The following is a 25,134-nucleotide window of genomic DNA, read 5'->3' as shown; positions in this document are numbered from 1 at the left end:
TCATTAGTCAGTGCCACCATATCAAACAGACAAACATAAGTTGTTAAAAGCAAATCTTATTTGCACAACCATTCTGTAAATTCTAAAATGCTCCAGTGTAATTTATAGTTTTAAAACACGGTACTGTAACAAAACATCCCCCAGATGGCCCAAAGAACACTTCAGTATCAGTCAGTCCCTCTGGTGAAATAGTTGAGGGCAGTTCAGTGACTCTGACCTGCAGCAGTGATGCCAACCCACCTGTTGACAAATACACCTGGTACAAGAAGACTGTAACCTCACCAAAAGCATCAGGACAGAGTTACAGCATCACTAACATCAGATCTGAGGACAGTGGAGAATATTACTGTGAAGCTCATAATAGAAAAGGAACAAAGAATTCGACAGCTCAGATGGTCATTGTAGCAGGCAAATTTTAATCCCTCAATTCAAAATTATGTTTCAAGCATATTTTTATTATAAATACTTATTTTCACTTTGGGTATACTGTTTAATTACAGCCTGTGTTGGCTTATGAGATCACTTAAGTATTGAATACATTTCATATGTTTTTTTCTAATGTTCTATGTAAAACCAAATCTTCACTGTATTTTAGGGAAACAGACTTCTGTTGTGAGTAATACTGTAGGAATCACAGTGGTTGTTCTGGTTGTCATCCTCTGTCTCTCTGGATTTATCTGGTTCAGGTGAGGTATCATTATTAGGATTTCCATAATTGTACCCAGTTACTCAGATATTTCACTAACTTAATACATTCATTTACACAACAGAAGGAAGACATCCAAATCCACTACTGATACCAGAGACACAGCAGACAATATACAGGTGAGTCTGTCAGAGAAAATATATACAGTATGTGTTCCTTTGTGGAACATGTCCTCATGTTGTCCTCTTGTCCAATCAGACAGACTCCAGTCCTGTGTATGACAACGTATCAGACATGGTCATGACCTCTACTGCAGCACAGACAGCTGACACAGACAACCAGGATGACCTTCACTATGCCAGCATCCACTACTCTTCCTCCAGGGAACAGGAAGTGCCTCTGTACTCCACCGTCCAATCGTCTCAACCCCAGAAACAGGAAGAGGAAGTCCAGTATGCTGCTCTGAAATTCAACTGTCCCAGTGCTGCCACCCGGTGAGTTTATTCTGTCACTACATCAATGTAGAATCAACAGTTGAGCTTGAATCTTATTCGTACTTCATGCTTATACCTCATCTAGGGGACGTCTTCAATAAGCAAAGCATTTCACCCCTGTGTTCATTAGGGGTCAATGATTTCAGTTCAATGTCAGTGTAATGAATGATATACTCTTCTATAATCAAGGAGTTATGTAGTGATGAAGAAATGTTGGGTTGAATTGCACCCTGTCCCTATTAAGTGCCCTCCGTATGACAAAGATCCATAGGCCCTGTTCAAAAATAGGGCACTAAAAAAGGAAACCAGATTCTGATTGATTCTAAAATGTATCCTTGTAGACCGACAGCACAAACAATTCAAGAGGATCCCAGTATTATCTACAGCACCGTTAACAAACCCTGAACAAAGAGGACCTGAACTCAACAAGACCTAAACTCAACAAGACCTGAACACAAGACCTGAACTCAACAAGACCTGAACACAAGAAGGCCCCAGCCCAACATCTGAACACAAGAAGATTGACAATATCTTTTCCTGGCATACGCCGGTTTGGAAATTGTGCTGTTCGGTTACTTATCTGTCTTATGTGCTTTTACTGTAAATGTGGCCCCTGTAAATGCTTGAGCTTAAAAAAAATATATATAGTTCAAAGTTTAAAAATAGTTGGATTGAATCCTGACTATTTTATATCTGTCTCTGCATATAAAACCCAGCGATACTCGCACCAAAAAACTAAAACCGAAATGTGCCCTACGAAGCAGATCTGATGCCGTTCTACTTCCTGTCACGGTGCTTGGTCAACCAGGAAGTGTGCGTCATAATCCCTACGCATTCTTCAGCCAAAAACCTTGACTGAGTTCACAGGTGCCCATGCCTCCTCGAGGAGGAGTTCAATGGTAAAGATCATACCTGAAAATGTATGTACAAAAGACTACAGAATCAAACATTGATTTTAGGAAAAGCATAACAACTGCCCCACAGACAGTCATTCTCATCTGTTGGTATGGAAATGAGAATGTAGTGTGTACATTTGGAGATTGAGACAATTTTTATCAAGCCGCCAATCAAAAGCTATTCATGTGCAGGATGTTGACAAGAAAAACATCAGCACATCACTAACATCAGATCTGAGGCCAGTGGAGAATATTACTGTAAAGTTCAGAATGAAATAACCTCTAGCAATGCCACAACTCTGACAATAACTATAATAGGAAATGTTAATCAGAACGTATTATCATTATAATGTGTCTCATTATACTTTATGGATATACATGATGTCTTCCTGGGACAATACGGTCACTACATAGGACATTCATGTGCCTATACTCCATTTCTCTCCTCTACCAACATCAGACCAGCGCACCCCAAGGAAGAGGATTTTCGTGACACTGTTAAGACAATGCTGGTGACGCAGACAGTTTAACAGTGTATTAGTCAAAATGCTACAGATGAATGAAGACATCGCATGAACAGACTGCAGTGATTGTACACCTACTTCTCGAATGAACACAACCGATTAGATTGTGTGTTTCACATTAACTTTTGAACTGTAATATATTTTATTTTCTGACATGCTGTCATGTTTGTCATGAATGGTCATGTCTTAAGAGGAAGGAACTGAAAGTTAATCTGCTATTTGTAGCTTGACTCCTTATAAGAAACATCGAATACAGATCTCACAGTTCCAGTTAGTTTCCATTCCCTGACAGTCAGTTGACTCACTTAAACAAACCTCCTCCTTCACTTGCCCCTGTAAGTAAGTGTAACCCACGTATAGGGTAAGTACACCACGCCTCTGGGTTCGAAGGAGCAGTGGTGGCCAAACTGTAAAGAATCGGAGCAGGACACAAGGAGTATAGGATGCACATACATTTCTTTAGGGAGTGTGAATATTAGTGGAAGTACATACATGTACAAATGACCGATCTTTAGTATACAATAGGTATTCAGAATCCATATCCATACCTAATAGAGAAATTACATTTTAAATTCAATAAAGAATTAGAACACACAAAACAAAAACAAAATGTGTGTATGTGTGGTTCAGTTTGGTCCCACCACACGTGTGTGTGTGTGTGTGTGTGTGTGTGTGGAAGATTTAGAAGTCAGGGCTGTCAGGGCTGTTAACCATGGTTACCTGCAAGGATTTACACCATGTATTTTTTTTAAAGTGTTAACACAATTAATTGTTCAGTGAATTAAATCATGATACTGTACAGTACATTTTCTCAACACACATGTAATAGAAATATTACAATAGAATAATTCACTTTAACGCTTAACCTGTTTTAAACACCTAATTTCAAAAGTATAGCTAGAATTACATTTTACCGCATCTAAACCCTTATCAACTAACGTACTACAAAAATACTTTTCATACACCATACTCCTTTTTGGCGGTGTTAGCTCTAAAGGAAACTTCACCGACTGCACTCCCGCTCTTTCTCTCTCTCAGATAAGGAGACTCAGCCAAAGGCAGAACATCTGCCACAACCACTTCTGATTGGTTAAGAAAGTCTCCACATATTCTGTATTGTTACATTGTGTTGCATTTAACCTCTGAGATCTACATCAAACAATTCACCATTTTAATTTCCATTTCCGTGATGTCATTAGATCTATCCTACAAAGTGGTTCCAGTCACGATCCTCGTCATCCTCTTCATCGTCTTCCCAACAACAGGTGGAGAAAACTGAAGGGTCTGAATTGTAACTGAATCCACTGTGGCTGTGCACGTGTGACTGACTTCTACACAGATTATATCTGAATATCACTTTGTTTGAAGAGACAGATGAGGATATACTGTCCATGAACAGGATTCAATCCAGTCATCATTAGTACACAAGTGGTCAAGTATTCACACGACACCACATTCACACTAAAATCGGATCAATTCGAAATGAGAGAAGAATGCAACGTCCAAACCGTCCAACCCCGAGACCTGTTTTTTGTCGAACAGGTTGTATTGTTGATTTCTGGTCATATTGACTTCAGATGTTGTTGTGTTCAGGTCGTCACGTTCTGGGTTTCTTCACTGTGCTGTAGATCACAGAGGGATCCTCTTCTGTCATTGGTGCTGCTGGTCTGTAGAGAGACAATCCAAAAGTCATCTGAATCTGCACCCCAGATGTGAACATGATCCCATTTAGTCCACTACTTCAGACCTGGGCCTATGAAGCTCCTGTCAAAGGTAGTGTGGTACATGTGGAGTAGGGAACCATTTGGAACACATTCTGAACAGTTCTTCAGAACCATCATCAAGTCACTCATTTTGAACTAGTATTGGATTTATTACATCACTAAATCAGTGGTTGTTATGGGTCCCACTGTTCATGTAAATTTAATTATTAAATCACTAAATCAGTGGATGTTATGGGACCCACTGATCATGTAAATTTAATTATTAAATCGCTAAATCAGTGGTTGTTACGGGTCCCACTGTTCATGTTATTTGATGACATACTCTCCTCTCACAACAGACAACAAAGTACTGTGTGATTGACAGAAAATACCGGGTGGAACCACTGGTGCTGTTGAATTTCACAACAGTGTACATCAAGCTGGCTTCCTGATTCTGGGGTGGAGGCATCTGGACGGTGGAGTACACCAGACTGGAGTCTCTCTGATGGGAGGGGAGGACAGCGTGAGGACAACAGATGTGGTCAACCATGATCAGTCATGTGAAAAGGGAAGTACACCCCCTTGACAGTTCTTTTTCTTCACATATTTGCACACATGGAGGTTTGAAATGTATTCTAATTAAACTCATGGATGGAAGTAAGCGGATTTAAATCACACAAAGTAAATACATTTGATACCATGTATGTAAATTAAGTCTACAGAAATTACATTATCCTGTAGATCCTATTCTGGGTGCTCCTGTGTACCTGTAAAGAAAACAACTTTTGTAACATCTTCAGGTACTAAGGAGCACCCAGACTCAGAGAGATAGATTTGAAGTCATATTGTTTAATTCCAAAAAGGGCAAACCAAAAATCATAGTCAAAAATACAGAGCACAGGTCGTACATATTTTGGAGGCAGGTAATCAAAAGGGCTAAGCAGAAATTGTAGTCTGCTTAGCCCTTTTGGAAACAAAGGGCTAATGACAGTACTCAAACTCACTATTAATAATCAGGCTCAGTATGTCGCTAACACAAACAATACCTCACAATGAACAACAACAAAAACTGAACTGGACCACGCAGCAATGGAAGAAGGAGGCCGGGTCTGATGAATCACGTGTCCTTTTACGTGGATGCCCAGGTGAGTGCACGTGTCGCTTACCTAGAGAACACATGGCACCAGGATGCATTATGGGAAGAAGGCAAGTCGGCGGAGGCCATAGACATCATATATAAAGGCTAGATACCTTGTCCGCGCTGTTGGCCAATGTAGGTCGACGACCGCACATGGCGGCCATCTTGCCACAGGCCGCTCGCTCACTCGTAACATTGTGTTTTATGGTGCATGTACTTTTAAATAACCATAACTTGCAAATTTTCCCACCGATTTTCAAATGGTTTGGTTTGTTATAAACGTCAGAGATAAAGTTATGGCACTGCATGCATATGAACCCTTAAAACCATGGACTTCCATATGAAAATATCCTTGAACAGAACTAGATAGGTGTAATGAATATACAGACAAGGTATTTATGTTAAATCAATAAATAGGCTACAGAATGGCAACAAGACATATACACTTTTGTACTATTATAATAAAATTACTATTATAAAATAATTTTAATTACTACATGTTTTTTTCTTTATGCTGGATAACAAGCATCTCTGAACTGACCACATTTCAGCCCTCTAGGTCACTTGATATGACTTCAGAAACAACTGAGCCCTAGCACCAGGTCTTGTGAAGCTGTGTGCAAAAGCAGATCAATATAGAATGAAATTCAGTACTTTAGACCATTATTTGCCAAGGTATGGTCATGCGTATTGTAAAATGCCCTATGGAAACTCCCCATAGGACTTTGTCAGACAGAATGCTGACAATAAAATGCTTACTGTGGGGCAACCTCTTTGTGTAGAAGCAAAATGAAATCAAATCAAATGAAAGGTAACACTGATGTTACTTGTAGACTATTTGGATTGTATGTCATGGGTTCTGATATAGAATGACTACAAAAAATATGGAATAATTACACAAGTCTCAATTTTTAAACTATTATAAGAGTGACATTTATTTGCACACAAAAAATAGGTACATGATTCCCCTTTACAAATATCCAACAAAAAGAAATGCTGTAGAGAGCATTACACTACTGTTGAAGTAAAAGAGGACAGTACCTTGAAAACACATACCTTGGGCTAATGCCCTTTGAAAAGGACAGTTTTATAAAGTTTCTGTCGCATGTTGTTGCTCTGTAAGCTGAGGATTGTAATAACCAGTGAGTATTTTCTGTCAGTCACACAGTACTTAGTTCTCTGTTGTGAGATGACAGTGTCCTCAATTTGCATGAACAGTGGGAACCGTAACAACCATTGATTTATTACTTTTATAAATCCAATACTAGTTCAAAATGAGTGACTTGATGATGGTTCTGAAGAACAGTTCAGAATGTGTTCCAAATGGTTCCCTACTCCACATGTACCACACTACCTTTGACAGGAGCTTCATAGGCCCAGGTCTGAAGTAGTGGACTAAATGGGATCATGGTCACATCTGGGGTGCAGATTCAGATGAATTTTGGATTGTCTCTCTACAGACCAGCAGCACCAATGACAGAAGAGGATCCCTCTGTGATCTACAGCACAGTGAAGAAACCCAGAACGTGACGACCTGAACACAACAACATCTGTCAATTCCACAAGAAATAGCCAAAAAAAAACAGGTCTCGGGGTTGGACGGTTTGGACGTTTTTTCTCTCATCTTGAATTGATCTGACATATAAAGGTTTAGTGTGAATGTGGTGTCGTGTGAATACTTGTGTACTAATGATGACTGGATTGAATCCTGTCCATGTACAGTATATCCTCATCTGTCTCTTCAAACAAAGTGATATTCAGATATAATCTGTGTAGAAGTCAGTCACACGTGCACAGCCATAGTGGATTCAGTTACAATTCAGATCCTTCAGTTTTCTCCACCTGTTGTTGGGAAGACGATGAAGAGGAGGATGAGGAGAGTGACTGGAACGGCTTTGTAGGATAGATCTAATGACATCACAGAAATGGAAATTAAAATGGTGAATTGTTCAATGAAGATCTCATGGTTAAATGTAACACACTGACATCCTATAACCATACCAAACTGTGTGCAATCATTAAACACAAAAAATATATAGAATACATTGGGACTTTCTGAAAAAAACGGGGACCTGCCTTAAAATGAAAATTAGATGTGTTCTGCTTCACAATCTGGGTTGAGATGCAGTCAGCTCCATTTCCTGACACACTGGTCTGTTTGTAATGAATGTAAATGACATAAAGAGGAAGGAACTGATCATCAGCTACTTGTGCGATCACTCTTTGTAATATTTATCAACCCAGAGTTACTGTCAGTTCCAACACGCTGACTGTAAGTAGAATGACCGGGCCAGAACTCTCAGCATCACTTTATTTTGTAAGTTTTCTTTTTATTAAGATGTTTACTTGTGGGTGATATTTTATTTCTAGCTAAATATTGAGTTAGGATTTGGTTGTTACAGGAATGTCAGTTTTTACAGTGTCAGAGTGGGAGGGTTTTTCTGCAGTACCATCAGCGACTCGCAAAAGTATTCATCCCCCTTGTTTCACTTTGAACAATAAATCTAAATTGATTTAATTAAGAGTTTTGGCCGTTGGGCAATCATTCTTCTTGGATAATTTTTACAAGTTTTGTCCACCTGTACACTGCAGTTCTTCCCCTTTCTTCTTTGCAAAATTGCTCAGGCTCCATCAACTTGGACAGGGATCTTTGGTGAACAGCAAAGTTGAACTCTCTCCACATTTTCTCAACTGGATTGAGTCTGGGCTTTGACTGGGCCCCTCCAGGACATAGACCTTGTTATTATTAAGCCTCTCCATTGAGGCTTCGGCTGTATGTTTGGGGTTATTGTCCTGCTGGAAGATTGATCACCATTAGGTTTCTTGCAGACTTCCGCAGGATTTCATCCAGGATTCCTCCTTTAGAGTTGCTGTGTGGTTGCCTCCCTGACCATCCAGGATTCCTCCTTTAGAGTTGCTGTGTGGTTGCCTCCCTGACCATCCAGGATTCCTCCTTTAGAGTTGCTGTGTGGTTGCCTCCCTGACCATCCAGGATTCCTCCTTTAGAGTTGCTGTGTGGTTGCCTCCCTGACCATCCAGGATTCCTCCTTTAGAGTTGCTGTGTGGTTGCCTCCCTGACCATCCAGGATTCCTCCTTTAGAGTTGCTGTGTGGTTGCCTCCCTGACCATCCAGGATTCCTCCTTTAGAGTTGCTGTGTGGTTGCCTCCCTGACCATCCAGGATTCCTCCTTTAGAGTTGCTGTGTGGTTGCCTCCCTGACCATCCAGGATTCCTCCTTTAGAGTTGCTGTGTGGTTGCCTCCCTGACCAGGGCCCTTCATGCCTGGGTACTCAGATTCTGAGGATGACTGGTGGAAGTTAGCTAAATAACAACAACATTTCCATTATAGTGCAGTCACTAAACTCCTAGTTGAAGATTTAAAAAAAAAAGCTTTAAAAACTGCTTTTATTTACAGTGCTAGTCAGATATTTTGGAAACACCTACTCAATCAAAGGTAATAATTATTTTCTTTTAATTTTCCAGAGTTTATTCTATAGTATAAGACCATCATTATGCCAATACTGTATTATTCCACATTAACAGCTCAAATAATTAACAGTTCAAGCAATCCGGAACATTTCAAGAACTTTGAAGTTCTCTTTCATTGCAGTAGAAAAAACTGCCTCTCACGAGGACCGCCACAGTTAAGGAAGATGGACACACAACACAACACACACATTACAAACATGCAATAAACAACATACAGCAATGGCTGCCTGTACACCATCAACAGTTAACACATCAGTGCATCTGGTATATGTATCCCCAGTTACCCAATGTGTTGTTGTTTCTGTTTCTATAACGACAGGGAGACACCACAATGGTGTTGAGGACAACAGGAAGTGTGTTTGTGCTCTTTCTCTGGTCTGTGACAGGTATGGTCTCAGTCTTATCTTGTAAAAACCCTGTTTATCAAATAGACAAAACTAATAACAGGGATGCTGGGCAACTCCACTTCATTTCAAATAGCAGTTTTTCCACACCTCAGTGAGTGACACTTTCGGTCTCCAATCCCACTCACTCAGTGTTAAAATGTTGTCAGCCACATCCTCCTTCCATGCAGTACATTTGTAGTGAGTGTACCTTTGTTTCAATGCAATATATTGTAGTTTTCTACTGCACATTTAGTTCTACTGGTTGAGTTCTGAGGTGTGGTTGAGTTCTGAGGTGTGGTTGAGTTCTGAGGTGTGGTTGAGTTCTGAGGTGTGGTTGAATTCTGAGGTGTGGTTGAGTTCTGAGGTGTGGTTGAGTTCTGAGGTGTGGTTGAGTTCTGAGGTATGGTTGAGTTCTGAGGTGTGGTTGAGTTCTGAGGTATGGTTGAGTTCTGAGGTGTGGTTGAGTTCTGAGGTGTGGTTGAGTTCTGAGGTATGGTTGTGTTCTGAGGTGTGGTTGATTTCTGAGGTGTGACTGTGCTTCAGGTGTTCAGGGGCAACATGAGGTGAAGGACGTCTGCGCTTTAAAGGGGTCCTTTGTGACCCTCCCCTGTCCAATCCCCAGCTGGCCCCGGGTCACAGAGACAGTCTGGCATAAAGACAGGTTAAACAGAGAGCCGTACGATCTGAGATGGGACCCTCAGTACGAAGGTCGTGTCGAGTACCTTGGAACGGCACAGGAAGACTGCGCCCTGAAGATTGCAGATTTACGGGAGACTGACAGAGCGACATACTACCTCAGCTATAAAACCGAAAACTCTGCATGGAATGTTGGCTCACATGGATACATTCTCAGTCTCACAGGTACTGTACTGCTACACCTGACAAGCAATCAAACAAAGCATTTCCCTTAATTTAACCAGGTGCCTAACCAGCACTGGGCACATCTACAGCTGACTGGTCTTTGTGGATTCCTTGAACAAATGACGACAGAAATTAACTCAGACTGTCACGACAGATAGATATAAATACAGGATGTTAGATTATGAAATGTTAAGAAAGTGTTTCGTTATTATCACCATATCTGCCTGTAATCGATGAATGCCCTGGCACAGGGACCCTAAGTGTTTTTCACCGTTCATTATGGTTACATCCCCGCCAAATCAACCAGGAAACGGTGTTAAATGATGGAACATTGTAATACTCTTCATGCAGGCCTGAAGGTAGGGGTGTCAGATCAAGGGTCAAGTCAAATATTACTGACCTGTAGCAGTACCTGTACACTGCCAGAAAACCCCACCTACATCTGGTACAAGAATGGAATAAAAACAAGCCCGACATTCCCTCGGCATGAGAGTGGGTGCTACTACTGTACTACAGACAGGCATGAGGGTCTTCCTTCTCCGGCCGTATGTGAGTGGAGATCAATGACTATTTAAAATCATGACAGATAAAAATGTTATTAATTTACAATACACTGAGGATGGTAAAGTAGCCTGACCCCACAAACAACATATATAATCTTTTCATGTTTCAGGTTTTCATGGTTCAAATTGTTGGAGTGTGACTTACACCAAGAGGAGAATCTGTGTCTTGAAGGGGTCATCAGTGGACATTACCTGCTCCTACACTCACCCTAGTGATCATAGAGAACAAGGATCATTCTGGTTTACAAAGAAGGACCCTGTGGATCTCCGTTCTGATCCAGACTATCTGGGTCGTGTGACATACAGGAACCCATGGAAACAACACACCATGACAATTAAAGACCTGAGAGAGAGTGACTCCGCTGAATACAAATTCAGATTATTAACAACAAATGATGGCAGATTTTCTGGCCTTCCTGGGGTGATCTTGACTGTGACAGGTAATGCATTTCCAACATTAGCAGTAGAAGGCTATCAGGTCAGTGTGTAATTGAGGATCACCTTGTCCCCCTCAGATGTCCTGTTGGACATGAATCCAACATCCGTGTCAGAGGGCGGAAGACTGACGCTGAGGTGTAAAACCAGATGTACTCTGGATGCCGTCCCAGAATTCATCTGGTACAAGAATGGACAACGTGTCACCCGCCCAGAAACCGGTTCTAACAGGCTGATCCCAGACCAGGAAACCAGTTCTAACAGGCTGATCCGAGACCCGGTCAGCAGGGAAGATGCAGGAAGATACTCTTGTGGTGTAAAAGGGAGAGTTGATCTCCATTCTACTGAAGAGACTCTAACCATCATGTGTAAGTATATGAGGCTGATATAACTACTTACATAAGGCTGATATAACTACGTACATAAGGCTGGTATAACTACGTATATGAGGCTGATATAACTACGTACATAAGGCTGGTATAACTACGTATATGAGGCTGATATAACTACGTACATAAGGCTGGTATAATTATGTATATGAGGCTGATGTAATTACGTACATAAGGCTGGTATAACTACCAGTTATAGGTTGGTATAACTACCAGTGATATAAGTATGTACATAAGGCTGATATAACTATGGGTACATTATATTAAATCATATTTTCTGTGTCAGTGATATTTAGGTTCGGATTAAGGTTGGGTCTTGTTGTGTCTCAATATGTCAAGAATGTTACAATGCCACTTCAAATTCATATTTTCTAACAGATGAGCCAAAGAACACCTCAGTTTCAGTCAGTCCATCTGGTGAAATAATGGAGGGCAGTTCAGTGACTCTGACCTGCAGCAGTGATGCCAACCCACCTGTGGACAAATACACCTGGTACAAGAAGACTATAACCTCACCAAAAGCATCAGGACAGAGTTACAGCATCACTTACATCAGATCTGAGGACAGTGGAGAATATTACTGTGAGGCTGAGAATAAATATGGACGTCTCAACTCTTTCTCTGTGTCTGTGGACGTTCATTGTAAGTACGCCTAACTCTGTGATGTTTTCACTAGTCTATGCCAACATATCAAACATTAAACCTAAAGCTTCAATTAATACTTACATTCTTGAGCAACATTGAGCTGATAGTACATTATGTAACTTGTACAATCATGATATAAGTCCTGGTTCCATAATACCATCTAAAGACATTATTTGCTTTAAAACACTGTATTTTAAACACAATGTCCACCAGATGGCCCAAAGATCCCCTCAGTGTCAGTCAGTCCCTCTGGTGAAATAGTGGAGGGCAGTTCAGTGACTCTGACCTGCAGCAGTGATGCCAACCCACCTGTGGACAAATACACCTGGTACAAGAAGACTGTAACCTCACCAAAAGCATCAGGACAGAATTACAGCATCACTAACATCAGATCTGAGGACAGTGGAGAATATTACTGTGAGGCTGAGAATATATATGGATGTCTCAACTCTTCCTCTGTGTATGTGGACGTTCATTGTAAGTACACCTAACCCTCTGATGTTTCCATTAGTTAATGCCAACATATAAAACAGGAAAACAAAAGCCTCAATTAATAATTACATCATGATATGTAGAGCTATTAGTATATTATGTAACTTGTACAATCATAACATGAGTCTCAGTTCTATGATGCCATCTTAAGTAATTAATTGTTTTAAAACATTGCATTCTATTATAATGTCCCCCAGATGGCCCAAGAAATACCTCAGTTTCAATCAGTCCCTCTGGTGAAATAGTGGAGGGCAGTTCAGTGACTCTGACCTGCAGCAGTGATGCCAACCCACCTGTGGACAAATACACCTGGTACAAGAAGACTGTAACCTCACCAAAAGCATCAAGACAGAGTTACAGCATCACTACCATCACATCTGAGGACAGTGGAGAATATCACTGTGAGGCTCAGAATGGAAGAGGATCTAACATCTCTACAGCTCTGATGATCATTGTAGCAGGTAATATTTCACCTTCAATTCAAACTTAGAAAATTAAATGTCTCATGGTTTCCTAATCATTAAACATTATTGGCATATTGCATTTTGTTTTCATTTAAAGTTGTAGGTAATTTCAACAAATATTGAATAATTAGCCTTTAGAAATAATGGCCCATGTGTTGTTAGTTCATCATAAAATGCCATCTATTCCTCCACATTGTATTTTAGGGAAAAAGGCCTTAGTCTCTGTGGTTGTTGGTATCACAGTGGTTGTTTTGGTTCTCATCCTCTGTCTCTCTGGATTCATCTTGTTCAGGTGAGGGGGAATTCATAGATTTATTTTTCCAAAAAGCATTAATTCATTCATTAATACATCGATTAAGACAATCATTAATTAATTTGAAAAACAGGAGACATTATTCTACATCACCCTCTGATACAACATACAAAACAGATGATGGACAGGTGAGTCTGTTGGATTCAGAAGATTACTGTGATGATTGTTATGATTTATCAATGTGTCCTAATGCTGACCTCATATTGTCCTCTTGTCCAATCAGACAGACTCCAGTCCTATGTATGAGAACATATCAGACATGGTCATGACCTCTACTGCAGCACAGACAGCAGACACAGTCAACCAGGATGACCTTCACTGTGACAGCATCCACTACTCTTCCTCCAAGAAACAGGAAGTACCTCTTTACTCCAGCATCCAACTGTCTCATCACCAGGAACAGGATGTCCAGTATGCTGCTGTGAAATTCAACTGTACCAGTGCTGCCCACCAGTGAGTATATTCTGTCATTACATCAATATAGAGTCAAAAGTTGTAATGGACAGACAGCATCGAGGTCATTTCAATTATACTGTTTGACTATTGTAACCAGATTGTTAACAGAAAATGACAAGAAAACATATTGTACTTGTCACAAGCTTCATAAACCACAGTTTAATCCTTATTCACTTGTTAGAGTAAGGAACAATAACAACACTATTCCTGCCCAGAGTCTAAAACGGAAGAAGTTTGAATTCTGCTTGAATTCTGTCTCTCTTTAGACCTCTGGCACATGGAGCTGAAGGGGACCTCTCTGTTATCTACAGCACAGTCAACACAACCAGACCCACGGGGCCCTGAACATAACAAGACCTGATCGCAACAGAAGACAGGAAGTTGGATCTTTAGTATCACTGGACCTAGTGTTAATTGAATCCATGCTCCGTTTTCTACCGACTGAGCAACATTTTTGCTTTTTATATCTGAAGTCGGCACTCTCAATGTCCACACAGATTTTATATGTTCCTTTGAGGGAGGCATTTACTTACTATATTCCACAGCGTTGTTGAATATTTGTTGCTGATTGATTGGCTGGAATAAGTTCTAGAATGCACATACATTTCTGATGTACAGGACACATAATCATGACATAAAACGCCACAAAACTACTATCTTTAGAAATCGTTTATGGAGTTGGTTATATTGTTTACACTGCAGATGCCAACAACATAAGCAAATATATTTTATCAAGAGTTATGTTTTCTGGTATACATTTACACGTTAATTACGTTTATTAATTTCTGCAAAATAAAGCTTTTTGACCTCAGCGATAAGTTCTGTTTGGTACCAGCCAAACACCACACATCATCCTGACAACATCATCCTTACCGTGAAGCACCTTGTGACAACTGCTGATGTAAAAAGGGCTTTAACAATACATTTGATGAATTGATTGATGCTGTGGGGATGATTCTTTACATCAGGGCCTGGAAAGACTGTGACTGTGAGACATTTGAAGATAGATGCACATCCTGGTAGAACACCTGTTCATGTCTTCTAGATGCCGGGGACTTGAGAGATGATTCATTTTCAAGTAGGACGAGGAACCAAAACATAATAAAATGAGGTGAATTTCCTGTAGTGGCCCGGTCAAAGCCTCAATCCATTTGAAAATACAGAGTTGAAAACCCTTGTTAGGGAAAGGTCCCCGTCCAACTTGATAAAGCTTAAGCGATGTTGTGGAAAGAAACTGGCAAACACTGTTGTGTCCAGACATCCTGCCAATGGGGCCCCTGTCAAATATTAACAGAAGGGGGTGAATACTCCAGCTATTATTTGCTGTCTTGTGTTGGTAATTCTTTTAGAAGTTGTAGATGTTATTTTTCACTGATATCATGGTATTTCTGTGTTGATCAGTAGCAAAACCTCTTTTTTTGGGATGATCTGATGATGACATTGGGGCTACTGGACACATCTGTGTTGAAATTATAAAGAAGCAACTGGTTAAATTGCAGGGTTTTAGTAAGGAAGACCTTTGCTTTAGTTTGCAGGGGCGAAGTTCGGCCGTTATACCGCAGCTACACTGAAAGAGAGACATTAAAACAAAGTGGAAAGAAGAAAGCTAATACTGGTAAATTGCATAGTAATAGGAGGACAGCCATTGGAATTGCAACTACGCATGGTATTATGGAGCTAACAGGTGAGTAAAGGGGTTAGTTACAGTGACACAAACATAGAATTCTGACCATTACTAGTGGCAACAATATGAATGTGGAAAGAACAATGAATATCCAAGGAACCGATAGGTACACTCGAAATAAACATGGAATAAAAGGTTAACAACGTTTGAAAAGGGTGAAGGCTAATGATGTATTTCACCTTAATAGCACAAAAGCATTGCAGTAAAACTATGCTTTGTAGAATTGTGAATACAGGGGAGTTTAACAATGAATTGTGCTGAAATAACAGTAATGTCAGGAAAGTAATGAAATACCGGTGTACGTCATATCAACTGGTGACATATTCTGACGTGGTTCACATATTCTATTGTGGTTGTCGCGGTATTCATTCTGTACTTGTTTGTGTAAATTTCCTTACAGTTTCCTTGTTATTTCAGCATAAACAAACAATGATAAATGGGTGACTAGCATGCCCTTGTTTAGTGTTGCCGTCTCAGTTACAAAACTTTTTCAATACAACGTTCCTAGCAGTTGCCTACTATTTGCTGCTGAAACATGCTTACTATTGATGTGTAGTTACCATGTTGTTGCCAAGTTGTTCCTCTTTTTTTAATGTTATTTCCTGGAAATAACCTTGTTTTTACCTCATTGTTTCTATCCTGCCAAATAAAGTGCTACCGATGAGGGCTAGGTTGAGAATGAGCCTTAGGGTATGGGTTAAGGTTAGGCTAAGGATGAGAGTTAGGTTCAGGATTAGGGTTAGGGTATGGGTTCAGGTTAGGCTAAGGATGAGAGTTAAGTTCAGGATTAGGGTTAGGGTATGGGTTAAGGATAGGCTAAGGATGAGAGTTAGGTTCAGGATTAGGGTTAGGGTATGGGTTAAGGTTAGGCTAAGGATGAGAGTTAGGTTCAGGATTAGGGTTAGGGTATGGGTTAAGGTTAGGCTAAAGAAGAGAGTTAGGTTCAGGATTAGGGTTAAGGTATGGGTTAAGGTTAGGCTAAGGATGAGAGTTAGGTTCAGGATTAGGGTTAGGGTATGGGTTAAGGTTAGGCTAAGGATGAGAGTTAGGTTCAGGATTAGGGTTAGGGTATGGGTTAAGGTTAGGCTAAGGATGAGAGTTAGGTTCAGGATTAGGGTTAGGGTATGGGTTAAGGTTAGGCTAAAGAAGAGAGTTAGGTTCAGGATTAGGGTTAGGGTATGGGTTAAGGTTAGGCTAAAGAAGAGAGTTAGGTTCAGGATTAGGGTTAGGGTATGGGTTAAGGTTAGGCTAAAGAAGAGAGTTAGGTTCAGGATTAGGGTTAGGGTATGGGTTAAGGTTAGGCTAAAGAAGAGAGTTAGGTTCAGGATTAGGGTTAGGGCATGGGTTAAGGTTAGGCTAAAGAAGAGAGTTAGGTTCAGGATTAGGGTATGGGCATGGGTTAAGGTTAGGCTAAAGAAGAGAGTTAGGTTCAGGATTAGGGTTAGGGTATGGGTTCAGGTTAGGATTAGGTGGAGAATAAGGTTTAGTCTGTGGGTTTGGTTCAGAAATAGGCTCAGAAGTGTGAAGATCAGCTTGAAGTATTTGTGTTTAAGACTGGTAAGGGTTTTGAGATTGGTAAGACTTTTGAGAGATCCCAGAGAAGCAATTAATCGAAAACATGCAATGGCAGGAACTCCTCTAATCAAAAACATTTTTAATTCATGTTGTAACACTAGAAAATATGAAAACGTCCAAGGGGGTGAATACTATAGTTCTCATTGAGCCTCTCGGCCACCACACAACACCAGAACAACACAACATCCTCTGCTTCTAACAGTAAATGAGTGGGTTGTTTTAACAGTAAAAATGTCAGTTGTTGTTTATGTTTCTATGACTACAGGCAGGGGGATACAACAATGGTCTTAACTACAACAGAAGGTGTGTTGGTTGTCTTTCTATGGTCAGTGACAGGCAGGATATGATCATTTATGTCGCCCTGTTTATCAACCTACAGACTTTTGAGCACGAGAATGTCATGTACTTGAAATACTAGCAGAGACTTTGCAACATATCACTTCATATACAGCTTAAGGGAGCCCATTTTGGAAGTATGTCTTACTTTCAGTGCCACAGGTATTGTAATGTTGCCCATAGTATGGTAACATAGTACCACATCAGACATTCATGAAGTGACAGAGGTGCAGTCCATGAATATTTGAACCGTTCCATGTAGATCTCAGAGGGGCAAGGCAAGACGTTATTATTCTGATTTCTGCACATGGGATAGGGGGTTTTCCCTATAATGTATGGCCAAACAGAGAAAGACACCTGCTATACATTTTCTATTAAGAAACAGTCATTTCTGACATGGTGGTCTGATAATCTTTAAGGAAGGGAAGGGCCGTTCTGCTTCAGTTACATCTTGCTCCGACAACCTAATGTCAACCACAAAACAACCACTTATTTCCGTCACTAGGTTTCAGAAGCGCTAGCAGCTTGACAGATGCGCCACAAGACCTCTTCTTCAGTACATAGTGTGAGTGATGACATTGCAGGCTTGATGATATTTAGCTCTTATTGGATATATGAGTGAAAAAGAAATGAGCTATTGGTGTTTGTGGTGTTGATGAAGATGTGGATGATAACTATGATATATCCTTTGGAATCCACAGCATTTCTGTGAACAGACAAAGAAAGACATATGACACTTCAGACACATTACAGATATACAGAATATAGAGTTTAAACTTAGACAATCATACAAAATAAAAGACCTACATACATTATATAGAGTATTCACATAGACAACCATACAATACAATAGACATACATACATTATACAGAGTATTCACTTAGACAACCATACAGTACAATAGACATACATACCTAATATAGAGTATTCACATAGACACCCATACAATACAATAGACATGCATACATTATATAGAGTATTCACATAAACACCCATACAATACAATAGATATACATACATTATATAGAAGATTCACATAGACAACCATACAATGAAATAGATATACATACATTATGTAGAGGATTCACATAGACAACCATACAATGAAATAGATATACATATATTATATAGAAGATTCACATAGACAACCATACAATGAAATAGATATACATACATTATATAGAGGACTCACATGGACAACCATACAATGAAATAGATATACATATAATATATAGAAGATTCACATAGACAACCATACAATGAAATAGATATACACACATTATATAGAGGACTCACATAGACAACCATACAATACAATAGATATATACAGAGTAGGGTAACTTGGGGGGAAACCTGTATTTTCAGGCTCAGAAAAGCAATGTTTGGTGAAATTTCTATATTGTATAACATATTGACTATAGTCAGAGAAATACAATTAGACAAAAACAAAATATTGGCCAGAATGACTCTTTTTTATTGCAACTTAACTGAATGCCAAACTATGTAAATGGGGTGTTTTACTCCACTATCGGGGGCAAAATGCCCCTCTCTATGGAGAAAAATTTCCTCTGTTTTACTTTTTACCCCCATTTAAGATGTATTACATAAATAGGTGTCAAAATCATTCTGTCAATGTAATCTATACTGTACCATTGAAAAAGTATCCAATCTTAATAGCGGTATTTAAGTGGGTTAACAAACCTGTGATAGCGCACATTCCAATATCCAAAGGCAAAAAGCTATGTACAACATTTATTACTATTACAAACATGTATTTAAATATGTAAAAATATTAAATCAATAATGTTGAGCAATTCAGTCAATATCAGTGCTAATTGATATTATATTAGATGTTAACATATGCTCAGTAAACTAGCGATTAAACGAAACACTAACTTTTCTTCTATTTCAGTACATTTTGAGCTAGAATTTTTTTACAAAATATACCAAAATAATTTCTAAATGAAGAAAAGTAGGATCAACATTTGTCAAAATAGTTTTTGTGGCATTACTTATTCCGGTTTAGATGATTCAACACAATTTTCTAGATGAACAAGAACAATGGCAACCAAGGAATGTGTGGATATAACATTTGCAGACATTTGGTGGTTGGGTGGAAAATTACAGGGGGGGGGGGGGGGGGGGGGGTTAATCCAGGGAGGCGTTTAACCCCAATCCAACATAAATACAGTATTCACATAGACAACCACACAATACAATATCATACAAAACAAAGTTAGCCTGGTTCATTTTCAGTAAGGTCTTCCTGTACACCATCTACAGTTTACACTTCTGAATGTTAGATGTAGTGACTCACAGTTATATAGTGAGTTGTCGTTCATGTGTTTCTAAGACAACAGGGACGGAGATACAACAATGTCCTTGAGATCAACAGGAAGTGTGTTGGTGGTCTTTCTCTTCACAGCAACAGGTATGTACTCTTGAACATGATCTGTTTATCAATCTACACACATTTGCCAAAGTGGAAATTAAATATTATTCTGGTGTGTTTTGTCTTAAATGTTTTTCTTGAACATTATCCGTATCCATCTGTTTCCATCCACACAACTACGCAAAACAAAGTGGGGCAAAACCCAGATGTCAGAATGATTCAAAAGGTGCCAGATGCCAGTGCAAAAGAAATCCTCTTGTGATATGTCTGACTGTGTTTCAGTGGTACTGGGTCAGGATGAATGGAATGTGAACCACTCCTCTCAAAGTATCTGTGCCTTGAAGGGGTCAACAGTGGATCTGTCCTGCTCTTTCACATATCCCAGGGGTTACACAGTCACAGCAACTGAATGGTATTACTGGAAATGGATCTGGACTAAAATCCCAGATAAGTCTACAGGTCGTGTATTGTACCTTGGGAATAATGACAATGACTGTACCCTGAGAATCACAGATCTGAGGGAGAAGGACTCAACATCATATTACTTCAGTTTTCAAACTGGATATTCATGGACATCTAGTTCATATATCACCCTGTCTGTCACAGGTACTGGTACCTTGGTTCATATAAAGTGTTCACCTACAACAAAAGTATAGTTAACACAATAATACATTATATGAATATATAGATGGTGTACAGGTGGATAACGGCTGCTAGATCAGGGCTGATTTATACCCCCAGCGTAAATAGTTTTGACTAGCTAAAGTTCCACAATGTTGTTTATATATCCTGTCCCTTCAGATCTTCAGGTGCAATTGGGAGAACGAAACAATAAGAAGACACTGACCTGTATCACATCCTGTTCTCTGACTGGTAACCCCACCTACATCTGGTACAAGAACGGACAACAGATAGATGAGAGCTCCTCCCCCCAGTACAAAGACCCAGTCTCCAGTAATTTTGTAGACAGTTATTCCTGTTCTGTGAAAGGTCATGAGGATCTCCACTCTCCTACAGTGTGTGAGTGTTTATTTAATACATCATGTCAACTCTGTATAACATTGTGTTGATTTCACTGTCATATGAGAACTGTAAGCATTCATAGAAATAACAGAGATTATATTACAGTATTCTGACATCACTGTGTTTCAGGTATCTTTGGACAGTCCTGTAACAAATTATTATACACTAAGAGAGGAATTTGTGCCTTGAAGGGGTCATCAGTGGACATATCCTGTACTTATGTTGGTCATGATCCTGTCACATCATCACTGTGGTTTAGTCCTAAACAGAGTGGTAGGTGGAGGGATAAGTTGATCCCTGAGGACCTAACCACAGACCCAGGGTATGCAGGTCGGGTGCAGTATCCTGACCAAGAGAGTACAAGATCCAGTGGTCCCTTCACCCTGAGAATCACAGATCTAAAAGAGGAGGACTCAGCTGAGTATCGTTTTACTTTTAAAACGTATAACTTTGAATGGGGTCATAGTTTCCCTGGAACAACTCTGACTGTCACAGGTAAGAGTGAGCACATGATCATTTGTATATTCACTGAATTCTATTTGCTGTCTGGTTTCTTTTCTTTTAGTCAATAACATTTAACTGGTCAATGTCACTGTAATTTGCTCTGTATTCAGATCTACAGGTGAAGATGAGTCCTGATACAGTGACTGAGGGAGAGACTGTAACACTGACCTGTCTCACATCCTGTCCTCTGACTGACAACCCCACCTACATGTGGTTCAAGAATGAACAACCTGTTCAAGAGGACACTTCCAGCTTGTATGTTAACTACTTCAGTGAAATAGACAGTTACTCCTGTGGTGTTAAAGGCCATGATATCCTCCGATCTCCTGCAATGTGTAAGTGTGGAATACGAATACAATTCTTTGTTGTTATCAGTTTTTGCCAGTTAAGGAATTAATATATTTTAATATTCAATCTTTATTTTACCTACCATCAACCCCTGACTATTAACAGCATCTAGTAAGTTTCTGGTGATAGATATAGTTACAGAGCCTTTGGAAATTATTCTGACCACTTTACCCACATTTTGTTGTTGTAAAGACTGAATACATAGATGATTATAAAAAAAAAATTCTGCTCTCAATCTATACAAAAAAAGACCCATTATGACAACACGTTCAAAGGTTTTTAGCCACTTTTTTGGGTAAATGAAAAACTGAAATATCGATCAAACGTTAGTATTCAGACCCGTTATTCAGACATTCTAGAAGCTCCTTAATCAGCAATGATCATGACCATTCCTGGTCCACTTCCATCATCCTGCACTCCTTCACACCGACCGCATCCACCACAACCGGTTCCACCTTCACCCCGACCGCATCCACACCAACCGGAACCACCTTTACCCAGACCAGATCCACCACGACTGGTTCCACCTTCACACCGACTGGTTTCACCACGACTGGTTCCACCTTCACACCGACCGGTTCCACCACGACTGGTTCCACCTTAACACCGACCGGTTCCAACTTCAGACCGACCAGTTACACTTTCCACCACGCCCCCTCATCACCTGAATATTGATGACCTGTGTTGAGACCAGGCCCTGCTCTGTTTCCATGTATATTCAGTTCAGTTCTCATTGCTGTTGTGAGGTATTGTTGGTCTCTGTGCAACTCTACCAAGCCGTTTCTTTACATATTTTAATTATTCACCTGTGTATAAGACCTGTGCTACCTGTGTTTTAACCTCGTCTAGCTCTTTTGTTCCTTTGCTCCTGCTGATTTTGGTTTTCCCTTGTCTGTGAATTCCTGACGGCAATCAAGTCTTGTTGAACAAGTCTATCAGTTTTGCAGAGCTGGATTTGGGGAGTTTCTCCCATTCTTTCTTATAGATCCATTGAAGCTGTCAGATTGCAGAGGGAGTTAAAATGTTTTTAACTTCCCTGGATGTTTGCATCAACACTGCTGAAAGTTTCTTCATGGCTTGGTTTTCATCTTACATCTACTGATGTGTGTGCATTCTTAAATAATGTACATGAGCTATTTCATTATTTTCATTTTTATAAATTGGCAAACATAAAAAAATGGTGTATTGTGTGTCGATGGATGGAAAAACATGTATCTTTTATTTGATTATAAATATATAACAACATATGACAGATAGAAATTTGTTCTATTGTCTATTTGTCATCTCAGGTCAAAAGTGTTGGAGTGTGACTTACACCTCTCAGAGTATCTGTGCCTTGAAGGGGTCATCAGTGGACATACCCTGTTCTTACACATATCCCAGACATCATGAGGTCAAGAAAATGTTCTGGTTCACTAAATGGGTGTTTAATGTGGAGCCTGAAAATGTAATCTTGGTACCAGGGAATGAGGGTCATATAGAGTACCATGGAGATAAGAAGAATGACTGTACCCTGAGAATCACAGACCTCAGATTAACTGACTCCTCTGAGTACAGGTTTAGATTCATTACATCTGGAGGACACTTTTCTGGCTCCCCTGTCTCCCTGACTGTCACAGGTAATGGGTCACATATGTTTTACCATGTTGATAGTAGACATCTGCTGGTCGCCACAAGACCTTGTTCAACCTCATACTTTAACATCCTAGGTGTTGCAGAAATTCACCCACTATTCTGTACTTTATTTTCCCCTAGATGTTGTGTTGGAGATGGAGCCTACATCTGTGTCAGAGGGGAACAGGGTCACTCTGACATGTACAACTAAATGTAGTCTGGACCCCAACCCAGAATACAGTTGGTATAAGAATGGACAGCCTATAGAAAACACCAACACCAACTCTACTGTCCATATCCTCTCAGTCAGCAGTGAAGATGCAGGCAGATACTTCTGTGGTGTCAAAGGTCATGAGACTCTCCTGTCTCCTGAAAAGACTCTCAATGTCACATGTAAGTACACCACATATTTGGGTGGCATATATTAAATATATAATTTGTATTTATAAATACACCTACCAATGTACTTTATTTTCTTTTTATCATTTTCCAATTTTTTTAATAATATAAAACATCAAAACTATTGAATTACACATATGGAATCTTGTAGTAACCCATATACCTTTAAACAAAACAAAATTAATGTAATACTGTAGATTATTCAAAGTAGCCACAGCTTTGCACAATCTTTGTATTTGATAAGGAAATAATATTTTCTCATTAAAAAAACTTAACCATCAAGCTAAGATAATTATTTTTCAATTGTTGGACTCGGATAGTCTCGACATTCAAGCTAATGAGTTCCAACATTAAAAATACATTATTATCCACTAGATGCTCCAAATAACCCCTCAGTGTCAATCAGTTCCTCTGGTGAAATAGTGGAGGGCAGTTCAGTGACTCTGACCTGCAGCAGTGATGCCAACCCACCTGTGGACAAATACACCTGGTACAAGAAGAATGTAACCTCACCAAAAGCATCAGGACAGAGTTACAGCATCACTAACATCAGATCTGAGGACAGAGGAGAATATTACTGTGAAGCTGAGAATGAATATGGACCTCTCAACTCTTTGTCTGTGTCTGTGGATGTTCAATGTAAGTACACCTAACCTTTTCTTTTGACTGAATAATATGTACTGTTATATTTCCCTCATTTATCATGAGTGCACATTTCATCAGTTTTCTTCATATAAAAGACTGTTTACCTACAACTGTGCTGAAGTACAAGTGATTCACAAAAACATTGTTTCATAATGTCCCCCAGATGCTCCAAAGAACACCTCAGTGTCAGTCAGTCCTTCTGGTGAAATAGCGGAGGGCAGTTCAGTGACTCTGACCTGCAGCAGTGATGCCAACCCACCTGTGGACAAATACACCTGGTACAAGAAGAATGTAACCTCACCAAAAGCATCAGGACAGAGTTACAGCATCACTAACATCACATCTGAGGACAGTGGAGAATATTACTATGAAGCTGAGAATGAATGTGGACATCTCAACTCTTTTTCTGTGTCTGTGAATGTTCAATGTAAGTACACCTAACCTTTTCTTTTGACTGAATAATATGTACTGTTATATTTCACTCATTTATTGTGAGTGCACATTTCTTCAGTTTTCTTCATATAAAAGACTGTTTACCTACAACTGTGCTGAAGTACAAGTGATTCACAAAAACATTGTTTCATAATGTCCCCCAGATGGCCCAAAGAACACATCAGTGTCAGTCAGTCCCTCTGGTGAAATAGTGGAGGGCAGTTCAGTGACTCTGACCTGCAGCAGTGATGCCAACCCACCTGTGGACAAATACACCTGGTACAAGA

At 39.7% G+C, this 25,134-nt stretch overlaps 2 protein-coding genes across 2 annotated transcripts in view; both read left to right on the top strand.

Moving 5' to 3' along the window:
- Positions 1 to 25,134, top strand: part of LOC105030138 (sialoadhesin-like) — a 31,203-nt gene that overhangs the window by 5,975 nt on the left and 94 nt on the right. The window contains exon 9 of the mRNA XM_034294474.1: positions 25,012 to 25,105. Coding sequence (XP_034150365.1) covers positions 25,012 to 25,105 — 94 coding nt within the window. The remainder of the gene's footprint in view (positions 1 to 25,011; positions 25,106 to 25,134) is intronic.
- On the top strand, positions 12,983 to 18,054 carry LOC117594881. The gene is made up of 6 exons (XM_034294317.1): positions 12,983 to 13,122; positions 13,330 to 13,417; positions 13,512 to 13,566; positions 13,662 to 13,891; positions 14,161 to 15,578; positions 17,995 to 18,054. Exons 1-5 carry the CDS (start codon positions 13,107 to 13,109, stop codon positions 14,237 to 14,239), a joined length of 468 nt encoding a protein of 155 aa, XP_034150208.1. The 5' UTR covers positions 12,983 to 13,106; the 3' UTR covers positions 14,240 to 15,578; positions 17,995 to 18,054.

Source organism: Esox lucius, chromosome 9 (assembly GCF_011004845.1).
Source record: "Esox lucius isolate fEsoLuc1 chromosome 9, fEsoLuc1.pri, whole genome shotgun sequence".
NCBI lineage: Eukaryota > Metazoa > Chordata > Actinopteri > Esociformes > Esocidae > Esox > Esox lucius.
This window is presented reverse-complemented; position numbering and strand designations above follow the sequence as displayed.

Bases quoted from the DNA above. Each gene is read 5' to 3' on its own strand.
- LOC117594881 (XM_034294317.1), top strand. The intron at 13,418-13,511 runs GTGAGGGGGAAT...TTTGAAAAACAG, and splicing joins TCTGGATTCATCTTGTTCAG to GAGACATTATTCTACATCAC. The intron at 13,567-13,661 runs GTGAGTCTGTTG...TTGTCCAATCAG, and splicing joins ACAAAACAGATGATGGACAG to ACAGACTCCAGTCCTATGTA.